The sequence below is a fragment of the Bufo gargarizans genome, chromosome 4, assembly GCF_014858855.1.
Source record: "Bufo gargarizans isolate SCDJY-AF-19 chromosome 4, ASM1485885v1, whole genome shotgun sequence".
In the NCBI taxonomy this organism is placed as follows: Eukaryota; Metazoa; Chordata; class Amphibia; order Anura; family Bufonidae; genus Bufo; species Bufo gargarizans.
The window spans coordinates 5440330-5466902 of NC_058083.1; the positions used below are offsets into that span (position 1 = coordinate 5440330).

The window sequence follows — 26573 nt, forward strand, 5'->3', positions numbered from 1 at the left end:
CTTTTGAAAATGGAAGGAGGAATCTGATTGGTTGCTATGGGCAACTAAGCCAGTTCTACTTTACACCAGTTTGATAAATGACCCCGTAAGTTTCTATATGACCGGAAGCCATAACCATAATACTGACTGATCTGAAATTATCCAGTAACGGCTTTCAGAACATAACACAAACATAAATCTATTCTCCAGACACAGAATGCATTGGGCAAATTTAAAGGGGATTCCCACCTAAAATGTAAAGTAGCAAAATGTATTAGTAAATCAGAAGGTGGAACAGCAGGAAAAAGCTTGGTCATTCACTTACAGATACACTGACAAAGTAAAGAGTTTCACCGGGTTCTGAAAAGGCTACACAAAACTGACATCCAATATGGCGGCACTTCCTGTTGTCCATTTTGCAAAATGACAGCTAAATGTGAACAGGAAAATGGCAGCAACTCTGTAAGTAACTGAAATATAACTGACAAACTTTGTCTGCTGCCCAAACTTCTGATTTACTACTACTTAATGTACAATTTTGGGAAGAAATTACTCTGGCATAACTGGGGACATTTAAGGAAAATGCCTTTGTTGCCCACAGCAACCAATCACAGCGCAGCTTTCATTTCATATTCTTCTCTTGCAAAATGAAAACTGTACTGTGATTGGTTGCTACATCAGTTATTCTTTTAGCCAATTTTTCTTAAATATTCCCTATTGTGTTACGCGTAGGGCTCATTCACACGGCTGTTGTCCGGCCGCATGCGGATCGCGGACCCATTCACTTGAATGGGGTCCACGATCAGTCTGTTCTGCAAAAAGATAGAACTTGCTCTATCTTTTTGCGGTGCGGAGGCACGGAACGGAACCCCACGGAAGCACTCTGTAGTGCTTCTGTGGAGTTCCATTCTGTGCTTCTGTTCCGCACTGCATCTCCAGATCTACGGACCCATTCAAGTGAATGGGTTCGCATCCATGATGCGGAATCCACATGGCCGGTGCCCCATGTATTGTGGACCCACCGTATGCGGGCTGCAATACGCCCACGGGAGCATTACGGCCGTGTGAATAAGCCCTTAGAACATGGCATGGCACAGGGATTATCTATTTGTTCAATTATTGTGCCATGCTCCACCCCTTCATGCCACGTATTTTTTGTCAGTTTTTTTTTTTTTTTTTTTTGTATCCAGTATGTCCGCAAGTCCGTTCTGCGGACAAGGACAGGCATTGTTACAATGGATTCGCCCAAAAAAAATGGATGCAACACGGACGTCATCCGTTTTATTTGTGGATCCCTGTTTGGCGGACTGTAAAATACATACGGTCGTGTGCATGAGCCCTTAGGCAGATCACAGTGTATACATTTTTCCTGGAATACTCCTTTAAGGGCTCATGCACACGACCATATGTATTTTGTAAAAATACTGCAAAACAAAAATATCCGCAAAAAAAAAAAAGTATGACATCCATGTGACGATCTGTCTGATCCATTGTAAAAATGCAGACAAGAATAGGACATGCTCTATTTTTTTTTGCCGAATGGTTACATTTCTTTTTTTTTTTTTTCAAGCCCCATTGAAGTGAACCGTTCCGCAAAACGGAACAGAAAAAAATACGTTTGTGTGCATGAACCATAAGTAAAACAACTTTTTGCTATTATAATACGGCCTGCAATAGAAGACTGGTATATCTACTGGTGTCTCAGTGCAACGCTTAAAGGGATTTTCCATTTTCATAAAAATAATGCTTCATCATTATGAAATCATGAAAAGTTCTGACATTTTATAACACACTTTGGGGGTCATTTATCAAAGCACAGCATTTTACGGCAGTCTTTGATACCCCCTTGTTAGACGCAGGCCTCATCATAAATTAGGCTCCAGTCCGTACGCCTAGATTGACATCTAGTCCAGCCTCTGACTGGAGAAGATTTCAATGGTCATTTACGCCAGTGTCCTGGTGCAGAAGTTAGTAAATGTCCCAGGGCTCAGTGTTCGGCCCCAGCCACGGCCGGTCTCTAGGGCATCCTAAAAAAGCTGGCGTAAGGGGCCATGACCCCCTTTGTCATTCAACTCTTCCCTTTTAAAGATCTCTTCTTGCAGTCAATGAATACATCCAGAAGCTGGAATCCCTTTACAGATCTAATAATTCTCACGACTGAGGGGTTGGTACGGTTGTATCCAGTCTAGACAATGCTCCGTGAGACCTTTTACCTGCACTGACACACTGCAGCAAACCATCAGGGCAGTAGAGAGATTTGTGCTGCAGATGTATTTAGCTCATAGAGGATTGTCTAGACCGGATACAATTGTAAATTCAGGTCAGTATAACATTTTAGTACCTGGTTGTAGAAATATACAAAATCGCTGACAGCAAGCAGAGATCTTGCAAAAAAATATAAATAAATGGTGCAGAATTAGAACTAAACGAGTATTTTAGAAAGTTTCAGATTTTTACTATATATGAGCTTAAAAAGGGATTTCTGAGATTTTTTAACCAATTACCTATCCTCTGGATCTGATCGGTCCACGGACCCCCACTAATCAACTGTTTGAGAAGGCGATGGAGCCCAGTGACATCACGTTCATCGGTCACATGGCCTAGGCGCAGCCCAGTACTATTCAAATCAATTGCCCTGGGCTGCAATACCAAACTCAGCCACTATACAATGTTCTGATCGGTCCACGGACCCCCACTAATCAACTGTTTGAGAAGGCGATGGAGCCCAGTGAAATCACGTTCATCAGTCACATGGCCTAGGCGCAGCCCAGTACTATTCAAATCAATTGCCCTGGGCTGCAATACCAAGCTCAGCCACTATACAATGTACGGCGCTGTGGTTGGTGAGCTGAAAGAAGGCTATGGCGCGTACAAGAGAACCGGCACCTTTTCAAACAGCTGATTGGCGGAGGTCTCGGGTGTTGCACCCCCTGATACTGATGACCTATCCAGAGGGCAGAGTCTCAGAAAAACCCCTTTAAGAGCTATTTACATAAAAATAAACAACCCCTTTAAGACTTGCACTGTGAGGCCAACATAGATAGAACTGCTTGTCTTCTAATGATACAGAACTACTAGGATTAATCCATTTGACTCCCTAATGATATATCGATACTTAAAATTAACACTCCATGAAAAACTGATCTGTTGTGTCACCTTCTACGCATGACACAAGGGCCTAAGGTGACGGCGCATGACAGAGGAATTCTATCTTTGGCGTTCTTTGAATCCATGTGCCATGCTCCATGCCTTTAGGCCCTGCACTAAGCATTGCCCACCATGGAGTGGTCCTTAAAGTAGGCCCAATACCAGCACAAAATCAGCAGCCATTTTGTATCATGAGCCAGCATTCAATAAAACACAGCCTATTCACCATAGCGTTCCCATGTGGTTATTCGCTTCTTGGACCATTCGTGGACATGGGTTCAGATACTAAAATGGCATTTCTGAACGACATGAAACACGCAACTTTTACGAAATGTGTCGACGACTCACAATATAACCGTAACGGGATGTGCAAACATTAAACAAAACAGGAAACACTTTTTTTTTTTTTGCCTATGATATGTTATCGATATCAATAAAGAAACCCTGTTTCCAGCCCTTTAGGAACTCGCTTGGTGTCAGAAGGACCTGGAAGATGATGAGATGCGTTTCAAGTCGTCACTGGCACGCAGCAAGTTTATGAAGGCTTCACTACAGCTTTCATAGGGACACATGCTAATATGACCGTGTAGCAGTAACTTTCCTATAAAAAGGAAAACAAATCCTACTGTCTATAGGAGGAAGAGAAAGGGATACAAATCAGTGTTAGAAAGATCAAGAGGAACATGGTGCAGGGGGCGGGTTAGTTGGATTGGGTGGGGGGCAGGCCAGGGCGCCTTGTTGGGATGATTCGAGGCTTGGGTGAAGTTTTTGTGTCTTCCTCCTCTTCCAGATCACTGTCACATACGTGGACTACTACGCTGGGGGTGGACTCTGTTCCTGCGTGAAGCTCATACTTCTGACCTGCAGGGAGATAACAAGAAAAAAATAATTATTATTATATGTGTCTATAATAGGATAATCAAACACTTTCACTTGATTGTTGGCCACACCCCTGCTTAAAGTCTGTGCCCACCCCCTAGGTGCATTTGTAAACATCAGAAGCAGAAACGTCTCTTTGCTTAGCTGCTCTGAGACTGTTACAGTGCCTTAAAAAAGTATTCACCTCCTTGACTTTTTTTGTATTTTGTTACATTACAGCCTTAAGTTCATTGTTTTGTTAATCTGAAATTTATGTGATGGATCAGAACACGATAGTCTAAGTTGGTGAATTGAAATGAGAAAAATATATAAATAAAACAATTTATTAAAAATTGAAAATTGGCATGTGTGTATGTATTCACCCCATTTGTTAGCAAGACCATAAAAAGCTCTGGTGCAACCAATCACCTTCAGAAGTCACATAATTAGTGAAATGATGTCCACCTGTGTGCAATCTAAGTGTCACATGATCTGTCATTACATATACACGCCAGAGGCTGCAACACCTAAGCAAGAGGCATCACTAACCAAACACTGCCATGAAGACCAAGGAACTCTCCAAACAAGTAAGGGACAATGTTGTTGAGAAGTACAAGTCAGGGTTAGGTTATAAAAAATTATCCAAATCTTTGATGATCCCCAGGAGCACCATCAAATCTATCATAACCAGATGGAAAGAACATGGCACAACAGCAAACCTGCCAAGAGACAGCCGCCCACCAAGACTCACGGACCGGGCAAGGAGGGCATTAATCAGAGAGGCAGCACAGAGACCTAAGGTAACCCTGGAGGAGCTGCAGAGTTCCACAGCAGAGACTGGAGTATCTGTACATCGGACGACAATAAGCCGTACGCTCCATAGAGTTGGGCTTTATGGCAGAGTGGCCAGAAGAAAGCCATTACTTTCAGCTAAAAACAAAAAGGCGCATTGTGAGTTTGTGAAAAGGCATGTGGGAGACTCCCAAAATGTATGGAGGAAGGGGCTCTGGTCCATCTTCATCCATCAAAGGAAACGCTATGTCTGGCGCAAACAAAAAAAATAAAATCACATCACCCAAAGAAGATGCTGCCAACACAGTGAAACATGGTGGTGGCAACATCATGCTGGGGTGACCGGGGGAAAGATGGCTGGTGCTAAATACAGGGATATTCTTGAGCAAAACCTGTCCCACTCTGTGCGTGATTTGAGGCTAGGACGGAGGTTCACCTTCCAGCAGGACAATGACCCCAAACACACGGCTAAAGCAACACTTGACTGGTTTAAGGGGAAACATGTAAATTTGTTGGAATGGCCGAGTCACAGCCCAGATCTCAATCCAATTGAGTGCTAGGCAGTGAAAACATTTTCACATCTACCTGGCCCTGTCAATCACAGTGCAGAGGGTGCAGCAGATGCAGAGAGTGCAGAGCCTCTAGGTGTAACGGCAACGCCCCCGTTGCTCCTGCATATAATAAAACATAATTTTTCTTAGCAATGTCGGCACATATGAACATGGGATCTACACAGATGCCTTCAGCTGCAAAGTGCACATGTAACAGGTCAGCCAGTGTCATAGGTACAAATCTGCTGACAGATGCCCTTTAACTCCTCGTACCTCTGCTCCCTAGATCCCTATGAAGGCAGGAATGGCTGTGCAATGATACCTTCATCCCCTGCTGCCACATCTAGCCAGGTTCACCTTTCGAGAATCTAGTAAAGCCGACAACTCTTATGGGGCTTAGTTGTCATTAGAGGTGGAATCAATCCCTTATAGTTACCACATTTACCTAGTGGTGCACTATAGCTAAATGATAGCGCTTGCGCTGTGACTTGGTACACCTTTGCACGGTAATCTCAAAGTATGCAGATAGCTGCACGTTCAGTTCCCACCATTCATGATGCAGTTGGCAGGACGCCAGCAATTATATGCCCAGTATACAATACGTGCAGCTCCACATGAGAGCACGGGAATAATTAGAGGGCTGCGTCCTACAGTAAGCACGTACGACATGAGCGTCTGCATTGTGAGAAGGACGGTGTCCTACTAAATCCAGGAAACTTACACTGCCGTCAAAAAGGACACACTTTCAGATTTTTATTTATTAAACATTTTGAAAACCAGTTACTTTGTGTTGGTCTATCACATAAAATCCCAATAAAATACATTTAAGGCCTCTTTCACACGACCGTATGTCTGTCTTTTTCAGTGTTTTGCGGTCCGTTTTTCACTAATCCGTTTTTTTTTCCGTTTTTCCGTATGGCATATACAGTATACAGTAATTACATATAAAAAAAAAAAATTGGGCTGGACAGAAAAAATAATTTCAATAGATGGTTCCGCAAGAACGGAACGGATACGGAAGACATACGGATGCATTTCCATATGTGTTGCTTTTTTTTTGCAAACCCATTGACTTGAATGGAGCCACGGAATGTGATTTGCGGGCAATAATAGGACATGTTCTATCTTTCAACGGAACGGAAAAACGGAAATACGGAAACAGAATGCATACGGAGTACATTCCATTTTTTTTTGCGGAACCATTGAAATGAATGGTTCCGTATACGGAACGCAAAAAAAACGGCCCGTAAGTGAAAAAAAAAAAAAAAAAAATGTTCAGGGGGGTATGAATACTTTTTCAAGGCACTGTAGGTGCCTTATCTAGAAACGGAGGTGCCTTGAAAAGCCTTGGCGCATACACACAAAAAAAAGATTCAACAATAGGGATTTGCAGCCATATTTCCGGTAACTGAAGTGCTGGCGGCACAGAAGTGGGCGCTACGAGCCCGGCCATCTCCACAGGTCTCTGTAGTTGCTTAGCAAACAGAAAAAAAAAAAAGATTCAATACCCCATATGAAGGTTTTTGGCAAGTGCTTGGACCTGCCTCAATGAATGGCGGAGGTCCTATTCCAGGTCTCTAAATCTGGCCCATGGTATCTCCGCTGTGTTCCATTCACATCCTGTAGCTCTGCTGTGACTGGTGACTCCACCTTAGCTGCATTGTCTAATGGGAGTCTACGGTAGTCTGAAATCTCCTTAAAAAAGGATTTAAAAAAATTCTGCGAGTCCCAAATAAAGTTTTAAGATTTTATTTCCCGGAGCTGGATGCCTTCCACTTTGGCAGCTATCTAAGCTTTACACTGCAGCTCTGCTTCTTCTGCCAGGCCGCTATGTACTAGGAAATGGAGAGAGCCGATTTTCATTACAGAGAAGGATTCAAATTTAATTTGGGTTTTCCTGCCTACAACATCCAGGACTAACGTAAGGCTGAGGACTAAGCCGACATTGTCACCGCACAGCCCTGGGAGGGGGGGTTAAGGTCCTGATGCTCTTGGTCTCAGGAGTCACCCTTTCTGCTTATCACAGGCGACCTTTCAGTGAGCCACCTCGATACCAGAGATTAATTGAGGTTTCCAAAAATAATTCCCATGCTCAGTGTGCCAGAGCGGATTACACAGCATGCCACGCACCCTCGGGGGAGCGGCAGGACTGCGTCATGGCGGCAGCGGGTGTCACTACGCATCATCTGGAATGGTGCACTTTTCACCCAGTTATCTCAGTCTGTCGCACGGCGCTTCATGCACTTTGCAGGCTCTCAAGAAATAAAGGAAGACGACGGCAGAAGAAAGGGGGTGGGGGGAGCAAGAGGCTGAATGAAGGACCTAGTGCGGTGATGGAAGGAGATTACGGGGCAGCGAGCTCCGGGCGCTGTTGTTAGAGGAAATTATTTGATTCTTCTGTGCTTCACTGCCCTCCAGGCACCGGCTCATTTCTCAGCCACAAGCTGACGTCAACTCTGACAGCAAAGCCCCGCACCAGCCCATGGGGCTCTGAGGGATGCAGCCTAGACACAAAAGAGGATCGCCCCCTGTGCCCGCTGATAAAATCCACCTAAAATGTCATGGAGCATCCACAGGGAAAAGCTTCCTGCTACTCATCCTCCTGCACAGATGTAGCAGAGCCAAGCATGTCATTGCAATGCATGGAAAACCATAATGAACATATCATGGTATCATAATGAATTGCAAACTGACTCAGCTCTGCTACATCTGTAAATACAAGAGAATGGTTTTTCGCTTGATTGTCACATCAGTGAAGAAGAACAGAGGTATAGTCCGCCAGCGGAGGAGTCGGTCTTCGGAATATGAGCCATGTAGGATACGCGACACTGACCCTGAGGGCCTTGTACAAGCCGATGCCACTAGTCCATGACGAGGTATATATATCTCTGCCCTCTGTAAGTGCCCCTGTGTTTACCACTGGCCTCAACTTCAACTGCCCGAAAAAAGGGTAAGGGCCGACGAGTCTCCCAGGGGCCCTACAGGCTCACACCTCCTCATACATGCACTCCAATCTACTTTCAGGTGCTGCAGGTTTTAGAAGGCCCCATTTACACTACCGTATTTTTGGTCCGCATCCGATCTCCATTTTTTGCGGATTGGATGTGGACCCATTCATTTAAAAAAATGTGGATAGCAAACCGTGTGTCCATTCTGTAGTCTCACCAAAAAGATAGAACGGGTCTTATTCTTGTCTGTTTTGTTGACAAGGATGGGCATTGTTACAATGGCGCAAAATACATAGTCGTGTGAATGCACCACTGCGTATGGTCTTTGGTCTGTTTTAAATTTGGGGTGTGCTGAAGAGAGTCATATGCACTATATGTGATTCAAAAGCCATTTGTTGGGGGTACACCCCATATCAATGTATAATGTGCTCAGCAAGCCAATTTCTATTCTTCCCTTTGAAATCTCCCTTCTTAGTAGTTGGCAAGTATACAGTAAAATTGGATCCTATACCCCCATACATAAAACTAGTCTGTACAAATTGCTAACAGTAACACTGGCTTGCACGGACTCACTGGTCTGTACAGACCAGTTCCTATGTATACTATTGGCCTTCATGGACTGGTTCACATGTATACCGCTGGCCTCCATGGATTGGTTCCCATATACACTGCTGGTCTCCAAGGACTAGTTCCCATATACACTGCTGGCCTCCATAGGCTGGTTCCCATATGTCCTGCTGGCCTCCATGGATTGGTTCCCATACACACTGCTGGTCTCCATGGACTAGTTCCCATATACACTGCTGGTCTCCATGGACTAGTTCCCATATACACTGCTGGTCTCCATGGACTAGTTCCCATATACACTGCTGGTCTCCATGGACTAGTTCCCATATACACTGCTGGTCTCCATGGACTGGTTCCCATATACACTGCTGGCCTCCATGGACTAGTTCCCATATACACTGCTGGTCTCCATGGACTGGTTCCCATATACACTGCTGGTCTCCATGGACTGGTTCCCATATACACTGCTGGTCTCCATGGACTGGTTCCCATATACACTGCTGGTCTCCATGGACTAGTTCCCATATACACTGCTGGTCTCCATGGACTAGTTCCCATAAACACTGCTGGTCTCCATGGACTGGTTCCCATATACACTGCTGGTCTCCAAGGACTAGTTCCCATATACACTGCTGGCCTCCATAGGCTGGTTCCCATATGTCCTGCTGGCCTCCATGGACTAGTTCCCATATACACTGCTGGTCTCCATGGACTAGTTCCCATATACACTGCTGGTCTCCATGGACTGGTTCCCATATACACTGCTGGTCTCCATGGACTGGTTCCCATATACACTGCTGGTCTCCATGGACTGGTTCCCACATACACTGCTGGTCTCCATGGACTGGTTCCCATATACACTGCTGGTCTCCATGGACTGGTTCCCATATACACTGCTGGTCTCCATGGACTGGTTCCCATATACACTGCTGGTCTCCATGGACTGGTTCCCATATACACTGCTGGTCTCCATGGACTGGTTCCCATATACACTGCTGGTCTCCATGGACTGGTTCCCATATACATTGCTGGTCTCCATGGACTGGTTCCCATATGTCCTGCTGACCTTTATAGATGGTTCCCATATACACTTCTGGTCTCCATGGACTAGATCCCATTTATATTGCTGGCCTCCACAGACTGGTTCCCATATACACTGCTGGCCCCCATGGACTGGTTCTCATATACACTGCTAACCACTGTGGACTGGTTCCCATATATACCGCTCGCCTCCATGGACCAGTACCTGTATTTAATACTGACCTCCCAATACTGGATCCTCTATATACTAATCACCTCTGAAGACTGGTTTCATATAGATCGCTGGTTCCTGGATAGATCACTGGCCTCCAAAGACTCTTTGCTGCATACAAATTTGAACAAAAGGTGATTGCCCTCATATCTTCTGCTACGTATAATGGACATAATTAGATAAATGCTGATATAAAGCAGTTTTCCAAGAAAATATTTTACGTAGAAGAAAATATCAAATGACAGGGTTCGGCTTTATCTGCAGCCTAACAGAGAATATCAATGTTGTAGAAGATAATGAAGGGGGATTATAGTGGTCCGCACCGGCCTGCCAAGTTGACTGCGGTCATCCAGACCTCTAAGGTCCCACGGCCTGACAGGATTTCTGCTCCGTGACTGTGATCGTGGCGGTATGGCGCACTACCTGTTCCCGCCCTTCACTCTCTCAATTGTACAAGATGATGGGTTAGAAAATGTATAGAGTGGCCCATGAAAACCAGGGATAGTATCATCCTAAATACAGACACAGCAGAGCCGACTTAGTTTAACCTGCAGCATTCTGCATAGAAACACCAACTGCACAACATCAAAGAGATATAAATCCACCTAAAACCGTACATCGTCACAGCCTTGGGCGGATTTGGCCATAGACCCTACAGGAAATTTTCCCAGTGGGCTAATGCCCATAAGGCCATCCTAGCCCACCTCACTGCCACTGGCCTGGTACATACTACTAGGGGAACAAAGGAGGTCATTATTAGAGGAAGTCCAGGCAGCATGATGAAGGTAGGGTGGGCTTGGTGTTGTGGCCCATATTTACCTTCTAAGCCCCCTGCTCCATATCCATATTAGAGACATTTGGAGGAGGAGAACGTGGCAGCTATTGATGACCACCACAGAGGGACAGCTTCTGGAGAAGTATTTTTGGTTCTGTGGGATGGTATTCTGAGCACCACCTTCTGTCGGTTTGGACCCACCTACAACGTTGGGCCGTTTTTTTGTTTTTTTTTCCAGGGCCACTTTAAGTTCTCAATCGACCCCTGGTCACAGTTCTAGGAAGCAGAGATATAATGAGCTGTTTGTAGGGACCCACATACTGCTGGAGACATGTGGACTGACTATTTTTCAGGAAAGCAAAATCCCATGTGAACATGGTGTCCTTACAGGGTACACACAGGCACAAAGAACATCAGTTCTACATGGTCAGATCCCACTAAACAGCACCTCCTATCTCAGCGTCCTCCTAGGTGTGCTGCTATCTCCAGCTTCATTGCATTTTACAGCTTTTGAATGAAGAACAGCTTTTTATTTAGGTCCAACATTCATATGACAGCTATCTTAAAAGGGTTGGTAAATCTCACACATTGGTGGCGTATTGCTAGGATATGCCACCAATGTCCCACAGGTGGGACCTGCACCTATCTCTAGAATGGGGCCCCCAAAATGAATGAGGGTGCACCGCAGAAGAGCAGTCACCTTCAATTCTAGAGATAGTTGTGGGTCTCAGATGTCGGACCTGCCCCTGACACCCGTGGCACATCCTAGTGATATGCCACCAATGTACGAGATAGGCCAACCCCTTTAAGAAAGCCAAGGCCACTAGAGGTGGCAGCAGCAGAATAAGGCAGGGCATTGGGATTAGGCCTGGCCCAACAGAGGAGCTTCACTTAGGCCTCGGCATTGACACATTAAAGGGGTTGTCTCACTTCAGTAAGTGGCATTTATCATATAGAGAAAGTTAATACAATAATGTATTGTGATTGTCCATATTGCTTCCGTTGCTGGCTGGATTCATTTTTCCATAACATTATACACTGCTTATTTCCATGGTTACAACCACCCTGCAATTCATTAGTGGTGGTCATTCTTGCACACCATAGGAAAAAGAGGCAGCCTCTCTGGTGGCCAGGACCATGGGAGCGCATTTAGGCTAGTGTTTTTCCTATATTGTGCAAGCACGACCACCACTGATGGATTGCAGGGTGATCTGTAACCATGGAAACGAGCAGTGTATAATGTGATGGAAAATTTCATCCAGCCAGCAAAGGAAGCAATATGGACAATCACAATACATTAGTAATTGGCTTGTGTTAACTTTCTCTACATGATAAATGCCACTTACTGAAGTGAGACAACCCCTTTAAATCGACCTATCAATAGACAACCCCATTTGGAGGCAGTCTCTTACAACAATAGTCTATTATGGGACGATCACAAATAATTCATTCGATTTTATTGATGATGTCCTGTGTGCATATTGGGAACAAAGAATATAAGTTGGGGGTGAGAGAATCATGTCCCCAATCCGACACCAAAGCCACTGGAAGTGTCCTTACGAAGGACACTGGAGAGTAGTTTGCTATCAGGAGACACTGGTTTGATATTGTGTCTATAGCGGACTCTAGTCGCAGACCTTGAGATCAGACCTTATCATATGAAATTGACTTCTCCATAGGGTGCTTAGTACTCGTGTCAGTCTACTGACTCATGGAGTACATTACGTAAAACAGAAATCACAACAACTCCTCCGGTACAGCCTAGATCCAAGACTACATAGAAAGATTACCTGGATCTAGAATCCCAGGTTTTGTGGCCTTTCCAACAATCTTTAACCACAACACCTCTAAAGAATACTTTTCCTTAATATGTGAGGTAAAAGGGGGTAATAAGAAACCATTTTGCTAGTCCTCAGCCCTGAACCATAATCTATGCAGTCAGGTTCATCGCTGTAGGACTCTTGTTCCCTGGTGAACCTCCTTAGAAAATTACTGCTGGGGCAAACATCTAGGAGATGGCTTTCATGGTGTCTACTGGATGCCCTTAATTGTCTAAACACTACAAATATTCATTACAGCTAAACATCTGGAGGCAGATTTATAAAAAAAGGGTTTGTGAAAATAATGCCCAAGATTCTTCAAATTCTCTAAAATGTTGTAGGAGAACTTGGGATTACTACTATATGTACGCAGACATTGGACAATGCTCAACCAATGAATTACTATGTACATAGAGGACATCTGACAGACATCGCAACGGCAACCCCTGATCCATCCACCAGCTTGGACTTGGAAAATTATAAAATTACTATTAATGGTTTTTGGACTTGCCAGTCAATGACCAGGGGTATTTCCATAGGAGGTGCAGTAGGTAGCAGTTAAAAGAGTGTTTTTGTAGATTTTTTATTGGAGCACCCTTGTTCGGATGGGAGTTTATGCTTTGGCTCCACCAGAATAAACATAATAGCTGGGGTGGTACACCAGATTTAAAGGAGCTCTCTGGGATTTTGATATTGGTTGCCTATTCTCAGCATAGGTTATCAAAATTAGATTGTTGGGGGATCTATGCCAATCTCATATTGATGACCTAATCTAAGGATACGCCATCAATATAAAAATCCCCTTTAAAAGCAGGCTGTAGCACTATTATGGTCCTGGGATGTGGCCAATAATAGTTTGGGGGAAGGTCTTCAGCACTGTGGGGGTGGGATATGCAAAAAACTAGAGAGGCTAGACACCACCCCTGCAGAGCAGCTGGTATTGTTCTCCACTCTTACTTTGCAGAAGTAATTATTATAGTGCTTACCTGGGCCTAGTTTAGCAACTGCATAAAGGAGATCATAATTGATTACTGGTGTGGCATCATCTATGGGCTTCCAACCAACTGGAGGGGACACAGGCGGAGAGATAAGGAATTGTTTAGCAGGCTGTGGGGGTGCCAGGTGGAGTTTGTCTCCGTCTGTCTCTGTCGTTTGGACCTATATGACAGATATAATCAAAGTTTTCATGCAAAAAAAGTCATGAATGAACATTGTGAGATTGGCTTAAAAATAACCCAAAAAATTAAAAACACTTGCTGTAATAGAATTTACTTACCTGTGCAAAGTAAAGCTTTAATTTCTTCCCTCTGAACTGTGTCTCGTGGAGCTCTATCCTTGCCCGTGCCGCTGCCTTGGGGTTACTGAAATTTATTCGTACCCTCCGGAAGCTCTTGAAAAGTTGTAAGGTCACACAATCGTCATATGCTCGGAAAAGACCCTTGAATTTCTCCTATAGTAAAAGAAAAAGTGAAACTCCTGACTCAAAGTACACAGGAACATACATCTCTGTATCAGCAGAGGCATCCTACTGTACCATATATGATAGATAGCTAACCTCTGTCCAGGCCCATAGGCCCGGCTTCGACACTGGAAACCTTGAGGTCTGCCAGACCAGATACATTTTTGCAATATAAGGAAGAAATATCTGCTTAGTTCCTAACACAATTTTGTGTTAGGAACTATCTGGGTCACCTAACTACTGAACACAATGAATGTCTTTGGGCACCAAGTCACTGTCTTCATTGGACTGACTAAACCATCATCCACTAGGCACTAACAGGGTACAAAGCCACTGGAAACCAGTGTTAGGGGACTGGTGATATCTGGGACTATCTGGAGCAAAACGGTAAATGGGCAATAAGGACTGCCTGAGCCACTGTAACATTAGACACCAAGGACTGTGAGTCACAAAACTACTGGATAAAAATAGAGACTGCATGAGTCAAAAAATTAATGGATATCAGGGACTGTCTGAGAAACAAAGCCAATGGACACCAAAGACTGTCTGAACCAGTAAACCACTGGACAATAAAGACTATCTGAACCACAAAAACTAATGAATTTCAGGGATTGCACTGAACCAATAGACCACTGGACATAAGGACTGCCTGAGCAACAAAGCCAATACAAACCAGGGATTGTCTTAGTCATTAAACCAATGGACACCAGGAACTGACAGACACAAAACCAATGGAGAGCAGGGACTTTCTGTACCACTAACCTAATGGACAGACAAGAAACCCAATGGACAGCCTCTGATAGCCATCAGTTTTGTGGCCACCAAACTACTGGACATCATCATTATCTGGAATTCGGAGGCAGCTCAAGGCCACATTTCCTATGGGCTGAGGGCTCATAGGGGGCAGTACATCAGCCAGGATTTTCAGTATCTTTCATAGCAACAATTTTTGTTGAAAAATACATTTAATTGGAAAACACCTGTGGTTAAGGTGTACAGTAAAGTGCTGGAAGACATGTATACTTCACCCAGAATCCTCAGCTGGTGGGTAAAAGATAGTCAGAAAGCTGCAGTGGTTTCAGCAAAGAGCAGTTTGCTGAGACAGGCTTGGTTAGATTCTGTTCTGGGCTGGATTTCGTTGGACTGGTGGGTAGGTTTGGCAGTGGGACCTACCAGTCCACACACTTCCAGCATGGCTATTTCCCCTAACCTGAGGTGATCTCAGGTGTGACTGCTGAGGACTGGGGAATAAAAGAGGCTTCAGATTGTCAGTAAGCTAGCTGACCTGTTAGCTGTCTGAGCCCGATTCCCCTTGAGTGTGAACTGCACTCTATAGGTGAGACAGAGATGACCTGTCTAGGTAGTGCCCAGACGGGCAGGAGTTTATTTAGTGATGTTGGTGCCGCAGCTTCACCCCACCAAGTGAAGTGACAACGTGGATGCTGTATGTTTTGCTGTGTACCAGAAAATAAACAGTTTGGACTTTTTAAAGGGGGTTTCTGAGATTTTGATACTAATGACCTATCCTCAGGATAGGTCATTAGTATCAGATTTGTTGGGGTACAACACCCGGGACCCCTGCCGATCAGCTGTTTGAGAAGGCTTGGTGAGCATAAAGAACGCTGCAGCACTCACAGGAATGCAGAGCCTTCTCAAACAGCAGATTGGCAGGGGTCCCGGGTGTTGGGATGACTAGTGTTGAGCAAACTTGTTTTTTTAAGTTCAAAAGTATCCCGATATGGATTCTGCTACCCCGGACCATAACGGAATTTGGAATCCATAACGGGATTCTTCTATAACCCGAACACAAACTTTGGACGCTCAACACTATTGATGACCAATCCTGAGGATAGGACATCAGTATCAAAGTCTCGGAAAACCAGGGGTCGAGTGGAGGGGGAACGCGTGGGAACGGCATTCCTGCACTTTTTTCATGGCAGGAACGCCGTTCCCTTTCAGCCTCAAGCCAGGAGATCGCGGCTGAATCAGAATCAGATTCACAGGGGGAGACGGAGCGCACTGTGCAGGGCAGGCTAAGGGAGGAGGAGCGGCTTCAGTTGAGAGGAAGCTGTCTGTGCGGTGCTGCTGCCTGCGACTGCCTCACTGTGACTCCTCTCATGGCGCCCCGCCCCCTACTGACATCATCTCCTTCACTTCTTCTGTTGGCCAGATACGCTGCAAGTATGTTCAGTCACTTCGGGCAGAGCGTTCGCAGCTGACACATAGCTACGAGATCATTTAGAATGTGAATGTCTTTCAGAAAAGTTTGTCCTGGGATTCGAACTCACAACCTCTACACATCAGAGGAAGGCATTTACCCTCACAGCCATGAAAGCTGTCTAGGTAGTTGCTTAAAAAAAAAAAAAAATATATATATATATATATAAGACTTCTACTTATACCTAGTGTACTGATACCTAGTGTACAACCATACACATGACAGCTGCCCACTGTGTATGGATGTAGCAGAGCTGGGTGTGTTGGGGCAGCTGTCATGTGTATGGTTGTACACTAGGTATCAGTACACTAGGTATAAGTAGAAGTCTTATTTTATTTTTTTTTAAGCAACTAGCTAGACAGCTTTTATGGCTGTGAGGGTAAATGCCTTGCCTCTGATGTGTAGAGGTCATGAGTTCGAATCCCAGGATAAACTTTTCTAAAAGTGTATTTTTTTTGTTTTTTTATAAGACTTCTACTGATACCTAGTGTACAACCATACACATGACAGCTGCTCCAACACACCCAGCTCTGCTACATCCATACACAGTGGGCAAAGTTACCTACAGTAAAAGTCTTATATTTTTTTTTTTTTTTAAGTAACTAGTTAGACAGCTTTCATAGCTGTGAGGGCATATGCCTTGCCTCTGATGTGTAGAGGTCATGAGATCGAATCCCAGGACAAACTTTTCTAAAAGTGTTTTTTTTTGTCCGCAGCGAAATTACAGCATGCTAGATTTTCTGTGCTTTTTTATTTTTTGGAGGGGGAGGGGGGTTGCAGTGGATCTTGGGTGAGTTCCCACACTTTTTTTCCCAGGACTTGACCCCTGCGGAAAACCCCTTTAAGTTGCCATCTCTGCTGAAGTCTGTCATTGCCGACCCCACCCCAAGTACAGATTCCAGCACACCTTTAACTTCCCATTTCCCATATGGATTTCAAATCTTGATTAGAGAAGCCATAACGAAGGGGTAAATGACTAAATAACACAATGACATAAACCAATGGTTTCCAACAAACGAGAGAATAATCCGGGTGGAAGGGTTAAGTCCTGCCTGTGCTCCGTCTGCCAGACTTCACAGTTTAGGGTAGAGGTAAAACTTTAGGTTCTCAATGAGGATGAAAATGTCAAGTTGTTGTGCTGGCACTTATCAGCGTAGCACCACTAAATACCATCTCTTCCAGAGCCGGCATTTGATATTTGCAGATCCCACAGGAAGCCAACAATCACATGCTCTCTAGAGAAGTCTGACCTTATGTTCTGTGAAGCTAGACCGTATATTCTGCGCAGGCACAGGGAGTTTTGGTGCACATTCAACACACTTTTGGTGTACATCTGTAGCACAATGCAGATACGCGAGGTACAGGAGGATACGCAATTTATTATTTATGTGTATATATCACACTATATGGCCAAAAACATAGGGATACACCTCCTAATCCGTGAATTCCACTGTTTCTTTCAGTCCCATTTCCACAGGTGTATAAAATCCAGCGCTAGCCATGTAGTCTGCCTTTACACACATTTGTGCCAATGTCCCTTTCTAAAGAGCTCTCTGAATTCCATCGTGGTCTCCTATGATAGGATGCCCCCTTTGCAACTAGTCAGTTTATGGAATGTCGTCCCTCCTAGTTATTGCACCATCACCTGTGAGTGCTATTATTGTAAAGTGGAAAATTTTAGGAACCACAGCAACTCTGCCATAAAGTGGAGAGTACGTAAAGTTAGAGTGGGGTTGCCAAGTGCCAAGACACTTAGGGGGTCATTTATGAAGCGAAGTACACCACTGTTTTGTAAAATTTTGTCGCAGATTCGGTCTCAAAGGGGATCTGCAGCCGAATCTGTGAATATTCCTGCGCACGTCACTTTTCTGAGGTCACGGAAAAAGTGGGCATTGCGTGGGTGGGCAAGGTGACGGTCTGTCCTATTTATCATCTTCTATGCTTGTTTTTGGCATAGAAAATGGATTAAATCTACCTTAGCTTTCTTTATGAAAGTTGCACAGCCAGCGGATAAGTTAAGTAGAGGCCGGTGACTCTACATAACTTGGGCGCATCAAGCGGCAGTCTAAATAAATGATCCCAATATGGCATGAAAGTCACCAGTGCTCTGCTGACTCCATAACTGCAGAGCTGCAAACCTCCTTTGGCATTAACATCAGTATCATGAATGTGCACCCAGAGCTTCATGGCAAGGGTTTGCATGACCGAGCACCTGCATTACATCACCAAGCACAATGCCAAGCATCAGTTGGAGTGGTGTAAAGCATGTCGCAACTGGACTCTGGAGAAGTGGAATACGTGATTTGTGGAGTGATGAATAACGCTTCTCTCTCTGGCAGTCTGATGGATGAGCCTAGGCTTGTTGAAAGCCCGGAGATTGTTACCTGCCTGACTGCTGTACAGCTACTATAATACTGCCTCCTATGTACAAGAATATAACTACTATAATACTGCCTCCTATGTACAAGAATATAACTACTATAATACTGCCTCCTATGTACAAGAATATAACTACTATAATACTGCCTCCTATGTACAAGAATATAACTACTATAATACTGCTCCTATGTACAAGTATATAAATACTATAATACTACTCCTATGTACAAGAATATATCTACTATAATACTGCTACCTACGTACAAAAATATAAATACTATAATACTGCCTCCTATGTACAAGAATATGACTACTATAATACTGCTCCCATGTACAAGAATATAACTACTATAATAATGCTCCTATGTACAAGAATATAACTACTATAATACTGCCACCTATGTACAAGAATATAACTACTATAATACTGCCACCTATGTACAAGAATATAACTACTATAATAATGCTCCTATGTACAAGAATATAACTACTATAATACTGCCTCCTATGTACAAGAATATAACTACTATAATACTGCTCCCATGTACAAGAATATAACTACTATAATACTGCTCCTATGTACAAGAATATAACTACTATAATACTGCTCCCATGTACAAGAATATAACTACTATAATACTGCTCCTATGTACAAGAATATAACTACTATAATACTGCCACCTATGTGCAAGAATATAACTACTATAACACTATATACAAGCATATAACTACCATAATAAGAAATATAACTGATTTAATACATGTGTAAAGCACGCCCTTGTACAGTCTGCACATCAGACATGTACAAGATTGGGTTAAGTCTGAAAAAAACTCAAAAAATTGTTCCGTTTTTCATCTTTCCCCACACTGACAGTCACATCTCTACCATGGAGCGGCTGGCTGGCTCTAGGCATGTGCCGCTGCATGGCAGATATGATGAAGTTTGCGCTTTACTCAGCATGGTCGCTTCTACCAATGAAGCAATAAGCATTTAATTTCTATCCAACGTGGTCACTTAGTGGATGCGCCGTATCTATGGTAACCATATGAAACCGTGAGGCATGTGACCTGAGTAAAATGTCCTAATCTAGCAATTTGTATTCCAGGACAGTCTGCTGCTCGGCTGGTTCTCCCTTCACTATAGACACTGGTAGGGACGAAGCAGATTCACTTATCACTCCTTTATTTACTTGTCACCCTTTTACTTACAATGGCAAGAGGAGGTGAAGCAGCAGTGGCGGGTGAGACAAAGGAAAACCTGAGTACAGTTGCAAGAAAAAGTATGTGAACCCTTTGGAATGATATGGATTTCTGCACAAATTGGTCATAAAATGTGATCTGATCTTCATCTAAGTCACAGCAATAGACAATCAAAGTCTGCTTAACCTAATAACACACAAAGAATTAAATGTTACCGTGTTTGTATTGAACACACCATGTAAACATTCACAGTGCAGGTGGGAAAAGTATGTGAACCCCTGGACTAATGACATCTCCAAGAGCTAATTGGAGTGAGGTGTCAGCCAACTGGAGTCTGATCAATGAGATGAGATTGGAGGTGTTGGTTACAGCTGCCCTGCCCTATAAATAACACACACCAGTTCTGGGTTTGCTTTTCACAAGAAGCATTGCCTGATGTGAATGATGCCTTGCACAAAAGAGCTCTCAGAAGACCTACGATTAAGAATTGTTGACTTGCATAAAGCTGGAAAGGGTTATAAAAGTATCTCCAAAAGCCTTGCTGTTCATCAGTCCACGGTAAGACAAATTGTCTATAAATGGAGAAAGTTCAGCACTGCTGCTACTCTCCCTAGGAGTGGCCGTCCTGTAAAGATGACTGCAAGAGCACAGCGCAGACTGCTCAATGAGGTGAAGAAGAATCCTAGAGTGTCAGCTAAAGACTTACAAAAGTCTCTGGCATATGCTAACATCCCTGTTAGCGAATCTACGATATGTAAACCACTAAACAAGAATGGATGTCATGGGAGGATACCACAGAGGAAGCCACTGCTGTCCCAAAAAAACATTGCTGCACGTTTACAGTTTGCACAAGAGCACCTGGATGTTCCACAGCAGAACTGGCAAAATATTCTGTGGACAGATGGAACCAAAGTTGAGTTGTTTGGAAGAAACACACAACACTATGTGTGAAGAAAAAGAGGCACAGCACACCAACATCAAAACCTCATCCCAACTGTGAAGTATGGGGGTGGGGGCATCATGGTTTGGGGCTGCTTTGCTGCGTCAGGGCCTGGACGGATTGCTATCATCGAAGTAAAAATGAATTCCCAAGTTTATAAAGACATTTTGCAGGAGAACTTAAAGGGAACCTGTCATGTGGGTATTTGATTAAAATCTAACTAATTAATTACAATCATTAACTACTAAAAAGTGCCTTAGATGTATTCATTTACTGGTGTGACAGATGGTTACCTCATAATATACACACAAAGATGCCACATGCCTCATGCTAATGAGCTGATTTGAGTCCAGCGTGATGTCAGCGAGTCCAGCGTTTTTTAAATTCAGAGCTATAGCCACTCCCCTGCCCACCTGCTGCTGATTCATATGGAAAATAACTGTCAATCAGTAGCAGGTAGTCGGGGAGAGTCAGGAGCTCATGAATATTCATGACTCATCATTATCAGCTGGAGCTTTTCAATACAAGATGTTGGCAGATTGACCCAGCATTTTGCTAAGAGAATCAGTCACTTATTTATGTTGCCCTTAGTTAGGACACCATAAAACTGGTGACAGGTTCCGTTTACCAACAGAAGATGGGTGTTGCAACAGGACAACGACCCAAAGCATAGAAGTAAATCTACAACAGACTGGCTTAAACAGAAGAAAATACGCCTTCTGGAGTGGCCCAGTCAGAGTCCTGACCTCAACCCGATTGAGATGCTGTGGCATGACCTCAAGGAAGCGATTCACACCAGACATCCCAAGAATATTGCTGAACTGAAACAGTTCTGTAAAGAGGAATGGTCAAGAATTACTCCTGACCGTTGTGCACGTCTGATCTGCAACTACAGGGAACGTTTGGTTGAAGTTATTGCTGCCAAAGGAGGTTCAACCAGTTATTAAATCCAAGGGTTCACATACTTTTTCCACCTGCACTGTGAATGTTTACATGGTGTGTTCAATAAAAACATGGTAACATTTAACTCTCTGTGTGTTATTAGTTTAAGCAGACTGTGATTGTCTATTGTTGTGACTTAGATGAAGATCAGATCACATTTTATGACCAATTTGTGCAGAAATCCAGATTATTCCAAAGGGTTCACATACTTTTTCTTGCAACTGTAAGTGCTGCAACAGTGTGACCATACTGTACGGTGTGGCTTATAGATAGCACTGACATATTACAAGAGAGTATATGTCAGGCGCTCAGCTGGGTCCGTCACCGCCATACTCTGAATGGATTCCTCCGAGCTGCAGTATTGGCTGAGGCCCCCCGTTCTGGTGATCAGTGGAGGTCCCAGTGGCCAGACATCAACAGGTCCAGTGGATAGAGTGTGTGTGGTATGCATGAATGTGTTTTTACCAGGCCAGCAGGGGGAGGCACTGGGTGGGAGTGCTGGCTGCAGCAATGATGGTGGTGCAACCCTTCTTCCCCTTGGGGCACAGCCTGGCCTTTTTAGGCCTCCTGCCTGGCGGTGGCTGGGGTGCCCTTGATGTTAGGTGGATGGGCAGCAGGGTGCAAGGCAGGAGCCGGCGAATGGCAGAGGAATTGACCAGGCCAGTTTGGTTGGAATAAATAAAGCCTCTCTGTACTGAATAGATAATGGGAGTATAAATGCAAGCTGCAGGCACAGTTTTTGGGTAATTCACAATGCAGCAGTTTTCCAAAAGACTGTATAGGGGATAGGCAGTATGATGATGCTGTGTAAGGCCTCTTTCACACAAGCGAGTTTTCCGTCGGCAGAAGGGCAATTGTCTGTTTGTGCAGTATAGTATTGAGAAGCACAGTATGTGGTGCTGTATTACCCTGTATGTTTTGTAGCTTTGTATGTAATGTTTTCCAATATGTGGGGCTGAAGGGAAGGGGTTAAGAAATTGGCATTGGGGCGCGGTTTCAGTTTTCGCCTCAAGCAGCATAAAGGCTATTGATGGCCACCACAGAGGTGCAGCTTTTGTGGCAATATACTAGGCTGCACTGCGGTATATGCTTCTGCTGGGGCGGTATTTTGCGCTATGGTATTGCTGTATCGCGTGCTTGTGTTGCCCCACCTTATGTCCATTTGCGCCCACCTACAACATGGGGATACTTTAATTTCCCAGTCTGCCCTCAGAGTTTGTCGGTTGTTTTTCTGGCAGCTTCAGACCACGGACAGGCTTCAGCCACAGTGAAAGGATTCTGCTAGCCTCGTAGAGTGGTCTGTAAACCAGCCACAACACACCAGAGGGGGGGCGGGGGCAGCCCGTCTCCTGACAACTACATTAAGAGCTGCCAGGTTAACCATTTTCTACCTATACATAGCCTTTCTGGATTACACATGGCATAAATAACAGTATCCAGGTCATGGTATATCAGTAGTAAAAAGTCAGAGCTACTGGACTTGTATTGTTTCGCTAGTCATTCTCAATTAGAATGGCTTGTACAAGAATCGTCCCACATTTAATAATACTGGTGACTCATGCTTCAGTCATGGAGGTAAGGTGCATGACTGAAGCTATGACGTGCGATTAGGCTGCCTTGGGAGAGGTGAATAGAGGTGGAGAGTGCAACATCTATTGTAAGCCACTTACAGTGCTGTTCTATCACCTCTCCCAAGGCAGTTTAGTATTAGTAACACCATACTAATATTTTGTAAGTAGTGTATCTGAGAGTTTCTAGCAGGTCACTGCACACTGATCAGCCAGAACATTAAAATGGGGTGAAATATATATGGCAGCAAGCGAACAGTCAGTTCTTGATGTTTATGTAGTTGAAGCAGGAAAATGAGCAAGCGTAAGGATGTGAGCGACTTTGACAAGTTTGACTTTTATATAACAATTATTTTGTTGAGGGTTTTATCCTTTTTACTAGATGTAATAAACGCTACATTTCGACTAGGGCCAAATTGTAATGGCTAAGACTAGGTAGCAGCATCTCCAAGATGGCAGGTCTTATAGGGTGCTCCCTGTATGCAGTAGTTAGTACCTACCGAAAGTGACCACAACAGGCTCACTGATGTGTGTGGGGAGTGAAGGCTAGCGAGTCTGGTCCGATTCCACAGACGAGGTACTGTACAGCATACTGCCACAAAAAGTTGTATGAGGCGGTGTACTGCAGAGCGGTCAGGGTGCCATGCTGACGCACTGCCGAAAGTGCCCAAATTGGGTACATGAAGACCAGAACTGGACCGTGGATGAAGCCGGCCCGGTCTGATGAATCCCGTTTTCCGATTACATATCACATAGCAGAAGTGTGTGATGAAGACGATGGCGATTCAGCAGGGAGGAAGCACAGCCACAGTCTTCTGAATGGCAATAAGGCGGCATGCAGGTCAGTGATTGCAGAACCGGCATCCGTAATCCAGATAAAGGACGGCTAATCAAAGGAAGGTCTCGCTGAGCGCGCTCCTAATCTTGATTAATTATGAACCAAGGCATCAACAGCAATTAAAGGGAATGTTCCGTTCTTGGAAACTCTTGTTCATAACATGGAAGGGAAAAATAAAAGATATATGCAAGGGGAGGGGGGCCCAGCATCCAAAAAATGGCATCAGCAAGGCAAGAGCAAGAGCAAGAACTAGAAATCACAAAGGTAACGCCCGCAGCACACACTGTGAAATTAGCCTAAGAAAGACTGGCGTCTTCATGCAACTTTAACATCCATATCCCTTTTATTTGTGGACAAAGCCAACTTGTGTTTGGTGCCATCCATCTGCAGGCTACCCCATGTCCATGCAGACGGTCTTGGCGAAGCTGCCCACTATATTTAAGCACAGCTCTTACAGTACCAGTCAAGGTGTCCACAGTAACACAAGCCACCGTGTTTGCCATAGTATCAGTGGCAATGCCAGCCAGAGTACCACCAATAGTGACAACCCCAGTGCAACTCAGCTACAGTAGCCCTGCCGGTGCCTACTGCCAGCCACAGGTTAATGGAGGCTACTGGGCAAAAAAATTGGTGGGGGTTCATGCCACCCCTCTGACTGACAGGTAAGGCTGCCATGCATGCTTATGGTCTCCACTGCAGGGAGTTACACAGACAAGCCAACATCTCCCCCTTAGGCTCTGTTCACACTATATGCACAGAGTCTAAAAGGCTTCTCGCAGCTGGGTGTTTGCTACAATTCTATCCAGCACAGACAATTCTCTGTCAGCTGAGTAGTCTAGACTCCAGGCTGATTTTATCTCCGGTGATACATTACAGGATCCCCAGTAACAAGGACAGCCTCAGGGCCCCCCAGTAAGAATCAAAGACCCCCCTTCCCCCAGTAACAGCAGCAGGACCCCTGTAGTGCACAGCTGCAGCCTCTCACACCCTGCAGGGCACTCTGCTGCTGCGCATGTCAGCAGGAACAGCACCATCCCAGAGGAAAAGGGGGGCCACAGGTGGGGTGCTGGTACATCACATGTGCCACGCCACAGCTACCATGCCAGGAGAAGTCTGTTGTGCGATCAAATTCAGTACATGCCACAGGCTCACCCCTGCTCTGTCGTTACAAGGTCTAACATTATAAAGCCTTGGGTTATTTTTATTTATTTTTTTTAGATTAATTTTTGCTCATGAATATGAAGATATGGAACTATCCAGTGTGGTAACCACTAAAGGACTGCAGTTATTTATTTATTTTTTCAGCTGCCACTAAGGGGAGCTCAGATATTCCCTATGAATTGAGCTCCCTCTAGTGGTAGCTGCAGGCAGACAGAAGTTTATCCTGTTACCCTAAGAGTGGGTGATGCGAAGCTGGGTATTTGGTACTTTGTATCAGAAAATCATAGCAGCTGACCCTTATAGAGAATTGTGAGTTAATTTACATTAAACATTACATTATAGATACACAAACCCTTTCATTATTGGGGTGCAATATGGATCAACATAACAGGCGAGAGAAAATAAATGGATACGCGAGAGATGGATACGCGAGAGATGGATACGCGAGAGATGGATACGCGAGAGATGGATACGCGAGAGATGGATACGCGAGAGATGGATACGCGAGAGATGGATACGCGAGAGATGGATACGCGAGAGATGGATACGCGATAGATAGATATGAGATAAAATTAAATAGATATGACAAGATAGATTATAGATAGATATTGGATAGATAGATATGAAATAAGTATAGATAATATACTTAGATATATAGATACTGTAGATAGATAATCATATAAATGTTACATATAATCACCCAGTTATCTAGAAGTTTTGATAATCTGGCAGCCATCAGATCCCATTGAGGCCAGATACAGGATTTTCTCCCCCACTACCTATCCCTGATATTCATCTATTTGTCTGGTTTACGATAGATAATACATAGATAGATAGGAGATAGATACTAGATAGATACAAGATAGATAGATAGATAGATAGATACAAGATAGATAGATAGATAGATAGATACAAGATAGATAGATACAAGATAGATAGATAGATAGATAGATAGATACAAGATAGATACAAGATAGATAGGATAGATAGATACAAGAAAGATAGATAGATAGATAGATAGATACAAGAAAGATAGATAGATAGATAGATAGATAGATAGATAGATAGATAGATACAAGAAAGATAGATAGATAGATAGATAGATAGATAGATACAAGAAAGATAGATAGATACAAGATAGATAGATACATAGATGATAGATAGATACATAGATGATAG

General features: G+C 44.0%; 1 protein-coding gene across 5 annotated transcripts in view; it reads right to left on the bottom strand.

The window, feature by feature from the left end:
- Positions 1 to 1527: 1527 nt before the first annotated feature.
- Positions 1528 to 26573, bottom strand: part of RCAN2 (regulator of calcineurin 2) — a 67159-nt gene continuing 42113 nt past the window's right edge. For all 5 annotated transcript variants that reach the window (XM_044289651.1, XM_044289652.1, XM_044289653.1 and 2 more), the window contains 3 exons: positions 13966 to 14139; positions 13676 to 13847; positions 1528 to 3987 (listed from right to left, as the gene is read on the bottom strand). In XM_044289651.1, the coding sequence (XP_044145586.1) occupies positions 3827 to 3987; positions 13676 to 13847; positions 13966 to 14139 (507 nt within the window). In that variant the 3' untranslated portion in view covers positions 1528 to 3826. The remainder of the gene's footprint in view (positions 3988 to 13675; positions 13848 to 13965; positions 14140 to 26573) is intronic.